The sequence below is a fragment of the Nuphar pumila genome, chromosome 3 (assembly GCF_984573655.1).
Source record: "Nuphar pumila chromosome 3, dmNupPumi1.hap1.1, whole genome shotgun sequence".
NCBI classification, from domain to species: Eukaryota; Viridiplantae; Streptophyta; class Magnoliopsida; order Nymphaeales; family Nymphaeaceae; genus Nuphar; species Nuphar pumila.
This window is the reverse complement of record NC_143251.1, coordinates 13,280,018-13,296,574: the sequence shown is the minus strand read 5'-3', so window position 1 is coordinate 13,296,574 and position 16,557 is coordinate 13,280,018. Positions and strand designations below refer to the sequence as shown.

At 37.2% G+C, this 16,557-nt stretch overlaps 1 protein-coding gene across 1 annotated transcript; it reads left to right on the top strand.

Annotated features, from left to right (window-relative positions):
* The first annotated feature begins 491 nt into the window (after positions 1-491).
* LOC149842029 (putative vacuolar membrane protein YML018C) lies at positions 492-16,304 on the top strand. The gene is made up of 8 exons (XM_090001253.1): positions 492-952; positions 2,794-3,195; positions 3,431-3,648; positions 3,900-3,970; positions 4,078-4,179; positions 14,993-15,110; positions 15,199-15,334; positions 16,056-16,304. The coding sequence occupies exons 1-8, from the start codon at positions 872-874 to the stop codon at positions 16,116-16,118; spliced, it is 1,191 nt and encodes a 396-aa protein (XP_089857379.1). The 5' UTR covers positions 492-871; the 3' UTR covers positions 16,119-16,304.
* The last annotated feature ends 253 nt before the right edge of the window (positions 16,305-16,557 follow it).

Sequence of the window (16,557 nt, the reverse complement as noted above, 5' to 3'; positions counted from 1 at the left end):
TACCAGTAACCAGGTTTTTAATGAGATTTAAAAATCAACGGCCCACAATGTGCCAAAACTTCATAACTCAAAAAACCATGTTTTTACATTAGAAAAGCTTGTTTCTAATTCATTAGTTTCTTACCTTCATTAGTACCAAATATTTTCTCTTATATAATGCATGACAATAAAAAAACAAAATATAAAAAAGTCAAAGAAGTGCTAATATTACATGGATATGGCAACAAAATCAATAAAAAAATGATATTTCACAAATATTACATTTTTGGATATTATATTTTCATCGAAAACATCATAATAATTTTAAAATGTTGCCGATATTCATTACATAATCTTAACCGACACACTCGAAAAAAAAGTGAAGAAAAAGAAAAGAAAGTATATATATATAAATATATATATACAGAGAGAGAGAGAGAAAAGGACATCCTTCCTTCCTATAAGCCGTTCCAATGAGAATGGGAATTAGATTCTCACCATAGCATGTGTAAGGGGATGGATCCAACGGGAATGTGCGGAAAGAGAGAAAAGCAAGCGTATGAAGTATGAACTGAAGTCGCTTTTGTAAGAAAGGATACAATTACAAGATCCCGTTTCTCTCTCTCTCTCTCTCTCTCTCTCTCTCTCTCTCTCTCTCTCTCTCCCTGGATTGGTGGCTACGTTAAATCGCGCGAGCGTGGTGAACGTTACCAAAGTAGAAGAATCTGCGCTGCACGTGAGGTGCCAACCCCCCCCCCCCCCCAACACAAACACCACCTCCTTGATCAGAGAAAAAGTTGGGGGAGAGAGAGAGAGATGGGTAGGCTCAGGATCTGATATCTTCTTTTCACCCTTCTGCGGGGAAAGGGAGAAAGTAAGGTTGGAGAAACCGATGGGGTGGAGGTACAACGCTGGGCTGTCCTTGATTGGTACAGTCGTCCTCATATGGGTCACATCAGCAGAAGTAACTCAAGTATGCTCTCCCCTCTTTGTTCTCTGTTCCTTTTTCCTCCTTGTTTCCTAGAACTCTCTCTCTCTCTCTAATTTTCTTTTACGGTTTTGAGGTTGAATTCGATTTACTTTGTGGGCTTTGGTTTGGGCATATCTTGCTGGAGTTTTGGGTAATATGTTTTTTGTTCTGTATTTTAGTAATTTACAGTATTACATGCAATTTGCAATTCAACCTCCTCTGCATCAGAATATTTTCTCCTTTTCCGATTACTTTGCTCTGCCGTTTGTTACTCATTGAAGATTTTGATTTGGATTCATTCGTGATGGGTGTTTGTCAATTGAATTGCAATTTTCTTTGCATTTCCTTTGGGTTTGGAAGGGCCAGATATTCTTTTGTCAGATGCTACTAAAACTAGGTGTGGAAGCATCCCAGTTGAAATTACAGTAGATTGTCAAATTCTTTATGTCCGACCAACGGGTGCTCCGCGTGGTTGGTAGGAGCTGTCAGTGCACGTCTCCTTGTGGTGGGATGTTGCAGGTTCAAAACCCAGTGGTACGTTGAATAATAACTGGTGAGATCTGCCTAACCCCAGCTTACCTTTAAAAAAAGTACTTTATGTCCAGTTCCTGTGTTCTTCTGATTACGCGTTTTATACAAGAGCACAAAGAAAAAGAAGGTAAGACATCACAGTATGATTCACAATTTAGGAGAGAAAATTGAAAGAATGTCAAGTTGCAGGTATTAGGAAATGTTACAAGCAAATAGTCTGTGTTATGGATTGAAAGAAGCAGTTGGGGACTACGTAATTTTTCAAACAATTATGGTGGTTCTGTGGGCATTATTGGAGTTAGAGAAGAGTGAGCAGTTGACAAGCAGGGATTACCTTTATTATCTTATGCGGACTTCTGCAAAAGCATCTGTTATGGTTGTATCAAATATGTGATTGATAAAATTAAGAAGAAACTTGTCATGGTACAACTATTGTATCCCTTTATCTATTGCAAAATGCCTTTTCTTATCTTCCAGATCCACTAAAGTGTAAGCCAATGAACATAACATTGAACTTGAAAATCAGTGGATTAGGTTACTATGGACTTTGATACCCTACTGCATTACTTAGGTGGATTAATAGCATGGAAATCAGCGGTTTTGTTTTGTTTTTGTTTTTTTTAATTAGCATTAGCAGTTGATGTCAAATAAAGAAAAAGAAGAACAAGGAGTACAAGAAGAAAATAGTGATGGTGTTGTTATTCTTCATTATCCATTTAACTTTTTGGTGCTTGCAATGCATGTTGACATGTAATTTCCTTATTGGCACACTGCCTATCTAACTCCCTTTTCCCTTTATTACGGTGCAAAATTGTCTTGGGAAACATGTGAGCGTGCTACATTGGCAGCAATCCTCATTAAAATCATCATGCCATTGATGGGGTAAAAGGCTTTAGCCATGATAGCTTCTAAGTTGAGTTTGGATTGGTTAGTGGGGGTTGCAGCCAGGAAAGCAATCAAATATCTAACATCGACCCTTTGGGAAATTCTAGTTAAGTAATTTCAACATAAACATGAATGGTAGGAATATTTGCTATTGCATGGATGGTCAAAGAAATTTAGGTCACGTATAGATGTATAGATGTATGAAGCTCATTTAGTGATCTAAATTGAAAATTATATCAAATTTTGAAGTATTTGATTTGAAACATACAGCTAGTTTATTGTCTTTGACTTCGTGGCATTCTCTCTCCCTCTCTCTCTCTCACACATGCACACATTCATGCACTTTGCACTATATGCATATCCTATTGAACATCATAAACTGATACCTCTACATGAATTTTTTAACTTATTAACATCCATCTTTGCAGAAAATATTTACATATTATAAGCAGCCATTTGCTCTCACCTACCTGGGAGCATCTCTTCTGGTTGTTTATCTACCTATAGCTGCTATCAAGGACTGGATATGTAATGCAGTTAAAAGGTGTTCATCAAAGAGGAGTAGAGATCCAGAATCTGATGATAACTCATCCACTGGATTTGATTCTCTTCTGAAATATGATGCGCTGCCAAAAAGTGTGGAAATGGAGATTTCAAATATTCTGACTAGAAAGGACATTGAGATGGACCTTGCTGCACAGGAAGAAGGAACCCTTTTGATCCCGAGGCAAAAAGAAGACTTGGACATGATGAATCCAAAAAAAGAGTTCACGAATTGGGAAATTGCCAAATACGGCTTTTGCCTTGCTCCTATTTGGTTTGCAAATGAGGTTAGTGTCCACCAGACTGTAAGTTCTTTACTGGAAAATATTGCTAGTTTACTGGTTCATACATCTTAGAGCTTGTGGTTATTCGTGGTATTTGCGTTCTTTTTCTTTCTGTAAATAATTTCTAGTTTTATAAGAATTATAAATGAATGAAGTGTAATAGGTCACATGTTGCACTCTTCTTGTTATTAATGTATACATTTATACCGAGCCACTGACACAGCTCTTCTGAATGCAGTATTTGTCAAATGCTGCACTTTCTCACACTAGTGTTGCAAGTACAACAGTCTTGTCATCTACTTCAGGCCTCTTCACTCTTTTCTTTGGGGTTCTTCTAGGACAAGACTCCTTAAATGTTGCAAAAGTTCTTGCAGTTTTTGTCAGCATGGCTGGAGTTGTAATGACAACACTTGGGACGACATGGGCTGCCGATGAGTCACAGATTAGTACTCCTGGGTATAGTTCTATATTCAATTTCAACATGCTGATTTTGTCTCTAATTGAAAAACATCTGGGATCTGCTTCTTTTGTTGATCAAATTAATTCAATCATTCCCATGTTGGTCTTATTAAGATTTTAAACCAAGCTTCCTCGGCGAGAATTTGATGCTAAACTGCCAATCGTGTTTTTTTTCTCCTAAGGTCATTTCTCTTGATGTCTGACTTGAAATAATTGTGCAATTCAATCTCAAACTTTTTCATGTGCAGAAATGCAAAGCGTTCTTTGGTAGGAGACCTGTTTGGCCTTCTTTCTGCTGTGACATATGGCTTATTCACTGGTCAGATGTGGTTGTCATCTTCTAGTACTGCAGTGCATTTTTTGGGGCAATTTTTTTTAGTTCAAGATTTAAATGCTAACACTGATTTCTGACAATGTATCTTCCAGTGCTTCTCAAGAAGTTTTCTGGAGAAGAAGGAGGGAAGATCGATGTCCAAAAGATCTTTGGATATATTGGCTTGTTTACGCTTATTGCACTCTGGTGGCTTGGTAAGATTCAATATGTTTTCTTTTCTGTTTGTTTTCAGATTTAGTTTTAATAACTAAGTAGTGGATGGCCTTTACTTGAATTTGAAACCAAGATCCCTTGCATAAAGTAGCATGATCCTATACATCCAGCTATCTGATTTGATCCTTTGGTTCTCATTTAGATGAAAAATACTATGTTAATTGCCATGAAGCACTGTTTGCAGTTCTCAGCTAGGTTTGAGCTATATCAAGCATGGTTTTCAACCCATGCTTATTTGTTACACATAAGGAACAAACATTCTTTATTCTAGTTGAGGTTCTATGGTGGTGGTGTTTGCAAATGATATAGTACTTGTCAAATTAAAAGCAACATATAGAAAATTACAACTTTAAGGGAATAACTTACATAGGCCCTGTTTGGATTTGTTTTTATTTATTGTTTACAAAAATAAATTAAAGCACATTTTATGAAGAAGCTACTTGCCTTTATTTTTAATTAAGTAAATGTTTGGACCACCAATTATTTTAAACTAGAATGAAGAACAAAAAGGGATGTGAGTTATGGTGATGGTGGTGGTGATGATGAGGGTGGTGGTGTTGGTATTGGTGATGGACGTGGCGGTGGTGGTGGTGATAGTCGTGGTGATGGTAATGAAGATTGTAATGGTAGTGGGGATAATGGAGGATGCAATGATGGTGGTGGTAAAGAGGTGGTAGCTATCACAAAGGAACATAGACACGTGGACAGGGTTTCAACTTGCAAGTTCAAATTTTTTTCTTAAAAATATGGCATGAGGGTACGCAATTTTTTAATATTCTAATGTTAAAAGATAAATTTTTTATTGAAATAAAACCTTAAAATATTATAACAATAATAAAATCAACAACAACAACAACAACTACGCCTTCATCCCAAAACAATTGGGGTTGGTGATATGAACCAAAAAAAAAATCATTCTGGGTCTTCCACATGAATCCTTCTCCTCCAATCATTTCTATCCAATGCCATGTCCTCGGTGAGTTTCAAAGCATTCATATCCTTTCCTATCATCTCCATCCAAGTCTTCTTAGGCCTACCCCGACGTCTTTTAACTAATATATTTTTCCATTTCTCCATCCTTCTAACTGAGCATCATTAGGCCTTTGCCGAATATGTCCAAACCACCGTAAACGATTCTCTCTCATCTTATTTTCAATGGATGCAACACCTACCTTCTTATGTATCTCCTCATTTCGAATCTTATCTTTTATTGTATTTCCATACATCCATCTAAGCATACGCATCTCAGCTACACTCATTTTTTGAATATGATATCTCTTGGCAGCCCAACATTTCGTACCATATAGTAAAGCGGGCCTAATTGTCGTCCTATAAAACTTTCCCTTCAACCGCAATGGCATTCTATGATCGCACAACACTCCAGTTGCACTTTTCCATTTCATCCACCCAACCTTTATCCTATAATTTACATCTCCATCAATTTCTCCATACTTTTGAATGATAGATCCCAAATATTTGAAACTGTCATCCACCGATATTTCTTGCTCACCAAGCTTCACTACACTCTCATCACTACTTCGTTGCTTACTAAACCGACATTCCATATATTCTGTCTTACTCTTACTCAATTTAAAACCTCTTGCTTCCAATGTGTCAATGTTGGTGTCCATGTGTCTGAGCATGCCCACTCGTGTCACCCGAGACACACCACCAAAATGGTGATGGGGTTGGTGAAGGTGGCGAAGAAGTGGTGGTGGTGAAGAAGTGGTGATGGTAGTGATGGCGGTGGTGGTGGAAGTGGTGATGGTGATGACAATGGTGTTGGTGGTGGTGAATGGTGATTGTGATGGTAGTGATTGTGTCATGGTGGTAAGGTATTGGTGTTGGTTATGGTGGTAGAATGAAAGAAAACAAGTAGTTGTAAAAAAAAATAATGTTGGTCCCTCCTTGTTTTTGAAAAATGGGGTGATATATCATTAAATTTGTTAAGGCTTCTTAAAAAAAAAACCAAACACCAAAACTTGCTACTTAAAATAAGTATAAATAGCAAGGAGCTATTTATAAACTCATCCAAATAAGGGGATACAATGGATTAACTGTTAGCATAGTAAAAAAAGAACATATGGAATGTATGTTTGGTGAGAAAATGCTTGTGAGGAGGACATTATCATTTTACATGGAAGGCCTTGCATTCAATAAATTTTAGTACTTATCCTCTACATATAAGATGGCCGTTTGATAAAAATATTGATGTCAAAATTTATGTGGGTTGGATTAAGTGGAAACAAGTTGACAAAGTTTAAGGTGGTGAGCGAGTGCTTGTACAAAACTGCAATAAGTTATTCTTATGTGGTAGTGTGTAACGCTCCAAAATTTTAACCCAATTTTAGAGGATTTTTTTATATAATAGCGGAAACAATTAATACTATGAGATTAAGTATTTCAAAACATTACAATAGAGAGCAAGCAACATCACTTATTTTATTTCATTATCAAATAAATAACGACATCAGAGTTTCAATGGCATGAACTAATAAATCAAAAGAAAATCAAATTATCCTGGGAACAGTAAATCAAATCTCGATCGAAGCCTCATCCCGCAGTCACTCGTAAACTCTATTATTCACCTGAAAAACAGTAAATTGATTGGAATTAGACTACAACTGTCTAAGTAGGAAATACTATAATTTTTTTTGCAGGTATATCTGTTAAATTATGTAATCAAACTTGTAATTTCGTATATATATTTTATATATATAAGGTAATACATATACATATATATAATATATGTATATGTATTTACCAATTATATATATAATATATATATATTCCTATTAGGGGTAGTTTAGGCATTTTATACATATTCTTTTTCGAGAATATGTTTTGTATTTTCCCTTTTTCTTTATTTCTTTTTCTTTTAATTTAATGCTTTGTACTCCCTTGGGAGGGGCCCAACACACTCGTCGTTGGACCCCTCCAACGGTCACATTTGTGACCGTTGGAGGGGCTCCAACGACTATGTGGAGCCCCCTCCAAGGTCTCCTAAAGCCCTATAAAGATGGGCACTCCCTCTTGTATTTCTCTCAAGGGTGTTGGGGTTTATTGCCCAACCTTTTTATTGTTTATGAAACTTATGAGTGCATTTGCACGTTTGTGATTTCGTGTTTTGTGCTTTTTGTGCACAAGTGTTCCAAGTGTTCTTGGTGTGTGTATGTTCACACATTTATATCGTTCCATCGACTATAGTATCTTGTTAAAGATACTTTTACATGGTATCAGAGCCTCGTTGAAGAAGAAGTAATTGCGATTTTCCTCCGTTTGAGTATCTTGAAAAACGTGCCTTCAAGCTTTTTGAGATTGAAGTGGATCATCTTCTTCGGGCAATATTTTAGAAGCCTCTTTTATCAAGAAAGACGCGGAAAATACTTAAGGTACGTATTATTTCTTGTCTTCTTTCCTCTCTAATGGGCGAAAAAGACTCCCATTTCTCTCTTGGGTTTAAGCTTAATGGCTCAAACTATCATATTTGGGCCGGTAATATGGAAGCCCATATTAAAGGAAAGGGGCTTTGGGGTTACATTCATGGTTCAATACCGGAACCGGAACCAAAAATCACCATCATTGAAGGAGGGGATATTAAGATCCTTGAAGGGGATGAGAGACTAAAGGCTCTTGAAGAATATTCAAAAAAGCATGATGATTGTGAAATGAAGAACTTCAAGATCTTATCTTGGATTTTTTCATCCGTTGAGACCAAGATTAACGCCAATATCATCAAATTTAAAAAAGCTTCCGAAGCTTGGTTGTATCTTGAGAAAATGTACACTTCAAGAGACTTATCTCACTAGTACTTTCTCCAAAAGAGGGCTTTAACCCTCTAACAAAATGATATGACCATTCGAGAGTACTTTGCCGAATTATCTTCTATTTGGGACGAGCTTGCCATCCTTGAACCAAAATGGAGTGGAGAAGCTATCGAGTTAAGGCACAAACAACTTGAGGAAGACCGATTCTTCAATTTTCTAAACGGCCTTAGACCCGAATTTGAACAAGTTCGGTCCTCTCTTCTCTCCGCCTTTACATCTCCCTCCCTTGAAGATGTTATCACCAAGCTAAGTGGTGAAGAAATCCGTATGAGGATTAGCAAGAATAATCCTAGCATTCTTGTTACCTCTTCCGCTCAAGAAGATGGTGAATTGGTTAATGCCGTGTCAAGACCGGGGAATAACGTGAAGACCTATAGACCTCCTCATTTCAAGAACCAAGGAGGAAATGATCGATATGGCAAGATGGACTATACCAAGTTGACTTGCCACTTTTGTAAAGAACTCGGACATATCAAACCTATATGTCCTAAATGGAAGAAATTTATTGCAACGGCTATGGCATCCCAAGCGGAAGAACGACTTTCATCAAGTGAGTCTCTTTCTCTTCAACAAATCGTAGATGTTTTGCAACCTCTTCTCAAGGGAGGCATTTCCGGAGCCACTATGTCATCTTCTTCCCCCGATAAGACATCTTGGCTTTTAGATTCCGGGGCATCCTTTCACATGACCCCAAGTACTTGCTCTCTTTCAAATTTTTCTAAAAATACTCTTCCATCCTTTGTCTCAACCGCGGATGGAACACCTCTTGAGATTAAAGGAATAGGCAATTTTGAAAGACAAGATTTTTTTGTTCCAAAAATTCGTCTTATCCATAAACTTAATTTAAATCTTCTTTCCGTCTCCCAACTCTCGGATCATGGTTGCGATATAAAATTCTCTTCTAATAAATGTTGGATACAGGATCGCCAGTCCGGGAGATTGATTGGGGAAGACTCTAAAAGAGGAGACCTCTACTATGTTGATTTTCTTCAAGTTCCCAAGAGTCAATTTTGTAATGTTGTTCAAAACAAAGATATTCATGTATGGCATAAGAGATTGGGTCATCCCAATATTGTTAAAATCTCCTATTTGCCTTTTATTAAACATCTTTGTAAAAGTGATTTTATATGTAATGAATGTATTCTTGGGAAAATGAAGTGTTTGCCTTTTTTCTCAAAGATCCATGTTTACGACAAAACCTTTTGAAATTGTTCATTCTGATGTATGGGGTCCGGCTCCTGTAATGTCAAAAGGAGGATTTTCATACTATGTGATTTTTGTGGATGACTATACTAGGTTTTGTTGGATTTATTTCCTTAAACATAAGCATGAAGTTTTCTCAACTTTTAAAAGCTTTCATATGATGATTCTAAATCAATTCAATGGACCATTAAAAATCCTTAGGTCCGACTCTGGAGGAGAATACCTCTCAAATGAATTCAAAAGGTATCTTGAAAATTTTGGTATTCTTCACCAAAAATCTTGTCCGAACCCCCCCCCCCCCCAACAAAATGGGTTAGCCGAACGAAAGCATAGGCACATCATTGAAACAACTAGGACTTTACTCATTTCACAAAACATTCCAAAGAACCTCTGGGCTGAGGCAGCCCTTACCTCTGTCTATCTGATAAACAGACTTCCATCGAAAAATTTAGGCAAAATTTCTCCCTTTGTAAAATTGTACGAGAAGGAACCTGATTATAGCAGGTTGAGGGTCTTTGGATGTAAATGTTTTGTTCTTACTGATAAAAATGACAAACTTTCTCCTAAGGCCATTCCTTGTGCCTTTCTTGGCTATTCTGAAACCCAAAAGGGTTTTCGTTGTTATGATGTCAAAAGTGATAAACTATATGTTTTCAGAAATGTGAGTTTTTTGGAAAATCTTAGTGGATTCGAACGTGGCGAATCTCATAATGAGAATATGGACTATTCTTTTCTATTTGATTTACTGAATAAAGATGATGACTCTAGTGATGATGAGTCAGATCAAGGTAACTTAAATGAATTTGAAACTGAGGAAAACGTCCCTTTGCTCCCTTCATCACATCAACATACTGATGAATGGTTACCTAGAGACCCTATCACCTATACTCATAGAGATCGAAACAACTTTAGAAGTGCTCTTGAAAGATATGATGATACTGGTCCAAGTGCTTCTCAGAACGAAGTAATTCCTCGTAGAACCGAAAGAAGTAGAAAGACTCCTTCTAGGTTTATTTCCTATGACTTTTTTTCACCTAAATATAGAGCATGTCTTAGTGTCATTCATTCTTATATAGAACCTAGAAATTTTAAAGAAGCACAAAAGTATCCTGAATGGATTAGTGCAATGAACAATGAACTTGAAGCTCTGAGAAAAGCTAAAACTTTGGAGTTTCAAAATCTTCTTAAAGGTAAGAAAACAATAGGGTACAGATGGGTCTTCAAGGTAAAAACTAAAAGTGACGGATCCCTTGAAAGATATAAAGCTCGTTTGGTTGCAAAATGATATAGTCAAGAGTATGGTATTGACTATGAAGAAACTTTTGCTCCTGTAGCTCGTATGGTCACTGTCTGATGTCTTATAACCGTTGCTTCTATCAACAAATGGAACATCTATCAAATGGATGTTAAAAATGCTTTTTTAAATGGTGATTTAAACGAAGAAGTTTATATGGATGCTCCACCTGGGATGGAGACTCCCAAGGGAAAAGTGTTTCGTCTTCAAAAAGCACTTTATGGCCTAAAACAAGCCCCCAAGGCCTGGTATGATGGGTTTAACTCTGTAATGATCGAAAATGGATTTATTTCTTGCTTTACAGACACTGCTCTATTTGTTAGAAAATCCAATACAGGGATTGTTGTTTTATTATTATATGTTGATGACATGCTCATCACTGGGAGTGATTTTAACGGGGTTAAAAGTATAAAATCTATCTTGAAAGATAAATTTGAAATGTCTGATTTGGGTTTTCTAACTTACTTTTTGGGGATTGAAGTAGCATACTCTCCTAGAGGTTACTTCTTATCTCAAACTAAGTTTGCTTCTGAGATCATTGACAGGTCAGGTATTACAGATGAGAAGCTTTGCGAAACTCCTGCAGTAGTAGGGGCAAAAATGAAAATTGATGATGGGGTTCCTCTTTTGGATCCTACACCCTACAGACAACTTGTAGGATCTTTGATGTATCTGAGTATTATCAGACCAGATATATCCCATGCAGTCCATACTGCAAGTCAGTTTCAGTATGCGCCTACATCAGTTCACATGAGTGTCATCTTGTGAGTCGTAAGATACATAAAGGGTACTCTAAATAAGGGAGTTTTTCTGTCCTCTTCATCCGATTTAAAATTGATTGCTTATACTGACTCTGATTGGGGAGGTGACCCAAATAACCGTCACTCCACCACTAGTTTTTGTGTATTTTTAGGAGACTCACTAATTTCGTAGAGATGCAAGAAGCAACAAAAGGTGTCGCTCTCCTCAACTGAAGCTGAATATCGTGCCATGACAACTACTACCATGGAGATTGTTTGGATTCACCAATTGCTAGAAGACATGGGGATCACAATTGAAGGACCCACCAAGTTGTGCTGCGACAACAAGAGTGCAATCTACATTGCAAAGAATCACACCTTTCATGAGCGGACTAAACACATCGAAATGGACTGTCACTATGTTCGTGAAGCATATCTCCGAAGAGTTATTGATCTCCCTTATGTCACGTCCGAATATCAGTTGGCAGATTTCTTTACTAAATCCTTATGCGCTCCGCGGTTCAACTTTCTTCTTGGCAAACTATCGGTCATCTTGCCCTAAGTTTGAGGGGGGGGGTTAAATTATGTAATCAAACTTGTAATTTCGTATATATATTTTATATATATAAGGTAATACATATACATATATATAATATATGTATATGTATTTACTAATTATATATATAAAATATATATATTCCTATTAGGGGTAGTTTAGGCATTTTACACATATTCTTTTTCGAGAATATGTTTTGTATTTTCCCTTTTTCTTTATTTCCTTTTCTTTTAATTTATTGCTTTGTACTCTCTTGGGAGGGTTATATATAGAGAGAGGAACAAAGATTTGCATATGGTTTTTATTGATTTAGAGAAGGCATACGATAGAGTACCTAGGGACGTTCTCTGGTGGACAATGATGAAGAAAGGTGTTTCTCTCAAGTACATTAGTATAATTAAAGATATGTATGAAGGAGTAGTAACCAATGTCCGCACTTGTGGAGGGGTGACAACCAATTTCCCGATAACGGTTGGGTTACATCAAGGATCTGCTTTAAGCCCTTTCCTATTTGCGATAGTGATGGATGAGCTTACGAGATCAATTCAAGAAAATGTACCGTGGTGTATGTTGTTTGCTGATGATATTGTTTTGATTGATGAGTCTAGAGCTGGGGTTAATGCTAAGTTAGAATTATGGAGACAGACATTGGAAGCTAGAGGTTTTAAGTTGAGTAAGAGTAAGACTGAATATATGGAATGTCGGTTTAGTAAGCAACGAAGTAGTGATGGGAGTGTAGTGAAGCTTGGTGAGCAAGATATACCGGTGAATGATTATTTCAAATATTTGGGATCCATCATTCAAAAGTATGGAGAAATTGATGGAGATGTAAATCATAGGATAAAGGTTGGGTGGATGAAATGGAAAAGTGCTACTGGAGTGCTGTGCGATCGTAGAATGCCATTGCGGTTGAAGGGAAAGTTTTATAGGACGACTATTAGACCCGCTTTACTATATGGTACGGAATGTTGGGCTGCCAAGAGACATCATATTCAAAAAATGAGTGTAGCTGAGATGCGGATGCTTAGATGGATGTGTGGAAATACAATAAAAGATAAGATTCGGAACGAAGAGATACGTAAGAAGGTAGGTGTTGCACCCATTGAAAATAAGATGCGAGAGAATCGTTTACGGTGGTTTGGACATATTCGGCGAAGGCCTAATGATGCTCCAGTTAGAAGGTTGGAGAAATGGGAAAATATATTAGTTAAAAGAGGTCGGGGTAGGCCTAGGAAGACTTGGATGGAGATGATAGGAAAGGATATGAATGCTTTGAACCTCACCGAGGACATGGCGTTGGATAGAAATGATTGGAGGAAAAGGATTCATGTGGAAGACCCAAAATGAATTTCTTTTTTGGTTCATATCGCTGACCCCAATTGTTTTGGGATGAAGGCGTAGTTGTTGTTGTTGTTGTTGTTGTACTCTCTTGGGAGGGGCCCAACACACTAGTTGTTGGACCCCTCCAACGGTCACATTTGTGACTGTTGGAGGGGCTCCAACGACTATGTGGAGCCTGTAACGACCCCAATCCATACCCTTTAAAAATGCGGAATATATATATATTTTTTTTCAATGCGGAAACCTTCCCAGAGATCTGGGGTCCTCACAATTCCAATTTCCATTGGACAGCCCAACCACCACAAACGAAGTTGCAATCATCATCCATAAGAACCAAACCAACCCCTTTATTTATAAGTAAGAGTAAATTTCAAAGACAAGGTTTTATTCAACTGAAAATAAAGCGACAACTGAAAAGAAGCCAGAAGAACTAAGACAAAAGAAAGAGCCACTTTGTCCCCTACTGAAGCGGTCAAGCTCAAGTATGACTCTCATCCATCCCCAGATGCATGTCCAACTTCACTGTTCACCATTTTCTGTGAAAAACCAACAAAGTAGGGTGTCAGAACCGAAATTCTGAGCACAGCTACTTCTAAAAAAACCAGGTGAGATAAAGAACATGGATAAGATTTCATGCAATGATTTGAGTGAGTGCAGATATAAAATAAGAAAATCTTGAGTACATGAATTCCATAAACATCTATTCTAGTGATAGAAGAGGAGTCCTACAAAGATCAAATCCCCCGAATGTGATGCCTGTTGATTTGTTAGAATGAGAGAAGCCCAGTTGAAGGCATTAACACTTCATCTGCTGATTAAATCATTAAAGTCTATTAAACTAGTATATTAGGTTATTTCGACAAGTACCTTATGCATGCGTAAATATAACTGTATTACATATTATAGCATTCACATATATAAATATGGACTACTATCAGATGCTTCACAGAAGAATAAGTTGGAAAATGTAATGGCTCCTAGGCTTTTAGGCATGGATACACTAACTAAACAAACTTTTTTTTTATATATATTTTACATGGAGAAACCAAACCTAGGTCATTGACCTAGCTGTGCTGGGTTAATTTGCCAAGTTTACAGTTGTGCGCCCTGGTACATAAAACTCCATGGCTGGAACCCCCATCCTAGGGCCCCATGCTTGGGCTTGTGCACAGGAATTGCCTCCCCGAGATTTGGTGATATGTGGCATTCACTGCCCCCATATTCAACCCCCCCCCCCCCCCCCCCCAAACCAGGAGGGTGCCCCTTCAGGGCTAACAAACGGGTGCATATAGTGTGAAGTTTTAAATTTGAAAAGTACTCACTAACTTCAGCATGAAAGAGGACACTTTAAGTATCCAAATCATTAAGAATTCATAAGTACCTTAGCAAATGAAGCTATTTCAAAGCAGAGAGAACAAGCTATCGAAGAATCATAAAAACTGATGCCATAAAATAACTCGCTATCTCAGCTATTCTTCTAATCATAATTAGGAATTTAGGAGCCCTTTTACACAGAACAGATTTGCTTCCATTGGGCTGCCCATGATGCTGTTGGAGTACAGAGAGAGAGAGAGAGAGAGAGAGATTTTGCTTATTGTTTAGATGGGGTATAATTATTGGACAAGTCAATGCTATTGCTCCATGAATATGTAATGAAATTCTCTATGCAATTGATGGCCCATCTGCATGACCATATGGTAGCTCCATATAGATTTTGCTCTTTTCAATTCATTATTATGGAGGCCTCATTACAGGTCGTCGTCTATTTTTCTCTAGAATACCACATATATTTGCTCATCATGTCCATATGTTAACTTGTTTTTACTTTTACAGTGTGGCCGTTGACTGCTCTAGGGATTGAACCAGAGTTCAGCATTCCTCACTCTGCTAAGTTGGACGAGATGGTCCTTGCTAATGGTTTTGTAGGAAGTGTCCTCTCAGATTACTTCTGGTATGTGAATTAGAATATTGGTTAATTTTTATCAAATATGATGGAAATAGTTCATCTTACAATGATCTTTTTTTTTCCCTGTACGCAGGGCACTATCTGTAGTTTGGACCACACCTTTGGTTGCCACCTTAGGCATGTCTCTCACAATACCATTGGCAATGATTGCTGACATGGTTATTCATGGCCGTCATTTTTCAGCAGTGTATATTCTTGGTTCAGCTCAGGTAATGTTTTCACCAAATTCCTAATAACCTTAGTTATTTGCTTCTGCATATCTTACTTGCACTGCTTTGTATGTATGTATGTATGTGTGTGTGAGAGAGAGAGAGAGAGAACCTCAGCCCTGTTAATTTGTAGTGCACCATATTTATATATTGGGAAGTGAGACCATTCAACCAAAGGAAGGTACAAACTGTCAAAATCACTTATCTAAAATTGATTTTAAGTGTTTTTTTAGCAAAGGATGTGATCTCCATGGTCAAAAACCTAAGATCCGGCTCTTGTAATAAAATTTTTCAATGTGTACGCAGAATTTTATAATGTGCTAAAAATCAATTGTTCAAATTTTTTAAAGTTTTTTATATCATAAAAATCCAATTTGTACATAAAAAAAGTTCTCACCTAGTGTTGGTTCTTAGGTTTTTTATCATGAAAATCACATCTGTATGATCGGATTTGCCAAAAACTGTTTTTAAATATGATTTTTAGAAGTGGCTTTGATGGTTTGTACCTTCCTTTGGTTTGCCGGTCTTTATATATATATATATATATATATATATATATATATATATATAGAGAGAGAGAGAGAGAGAGAGAGAGAGAGAGAGAGATTCCCACCCTGTTAAATTTCTTGTGTACCATCCGTGCATGTGCTTGCCTTGTGGTGTGTGTTAAAACATGGTTTGTGCTTGCACTGATCTTGGGTCCTTTCCCTTTCCGCTCCAGGTATTTGCTGGTTTTGTAATTGCCAATGTTTCAGACCGTTGTTCGCATAAGATGGGATTATAGAGTGACAGCACTTTATTTGAATTTCAGCATTGCAATCCTTGACTTGTTATGATATGAGTGGAATGGAAATGTAAGGTATTGTGCACTTACATTTCCCACTTGTACAGGCCTCAAAAGAAATGTATAATTTGATCTCAGAAAGGTATTGTGAGTTGTTCATACCCTGCAATGCTGAGCTTTTGAATGCCCTTCTTGTTGAAATGACTTGGACCATAAGTTTGTCCAGGTTGACCTGATCCATTCCCTTCCAGTCACAAAAGACCAAAGTTATTGCCCCCCCAAAACTATGGAGGTTTCAATAATATTAACAAGAATGATAAATATAAATAAAAACCATGGATGAATAACCATGGCATCAATAATAGTTTGTGGAGTGACTGTGTGATGGAAACTTATCTCTGACAGCATATTTCAAAAATAATTTTGGACCAGAATTTCT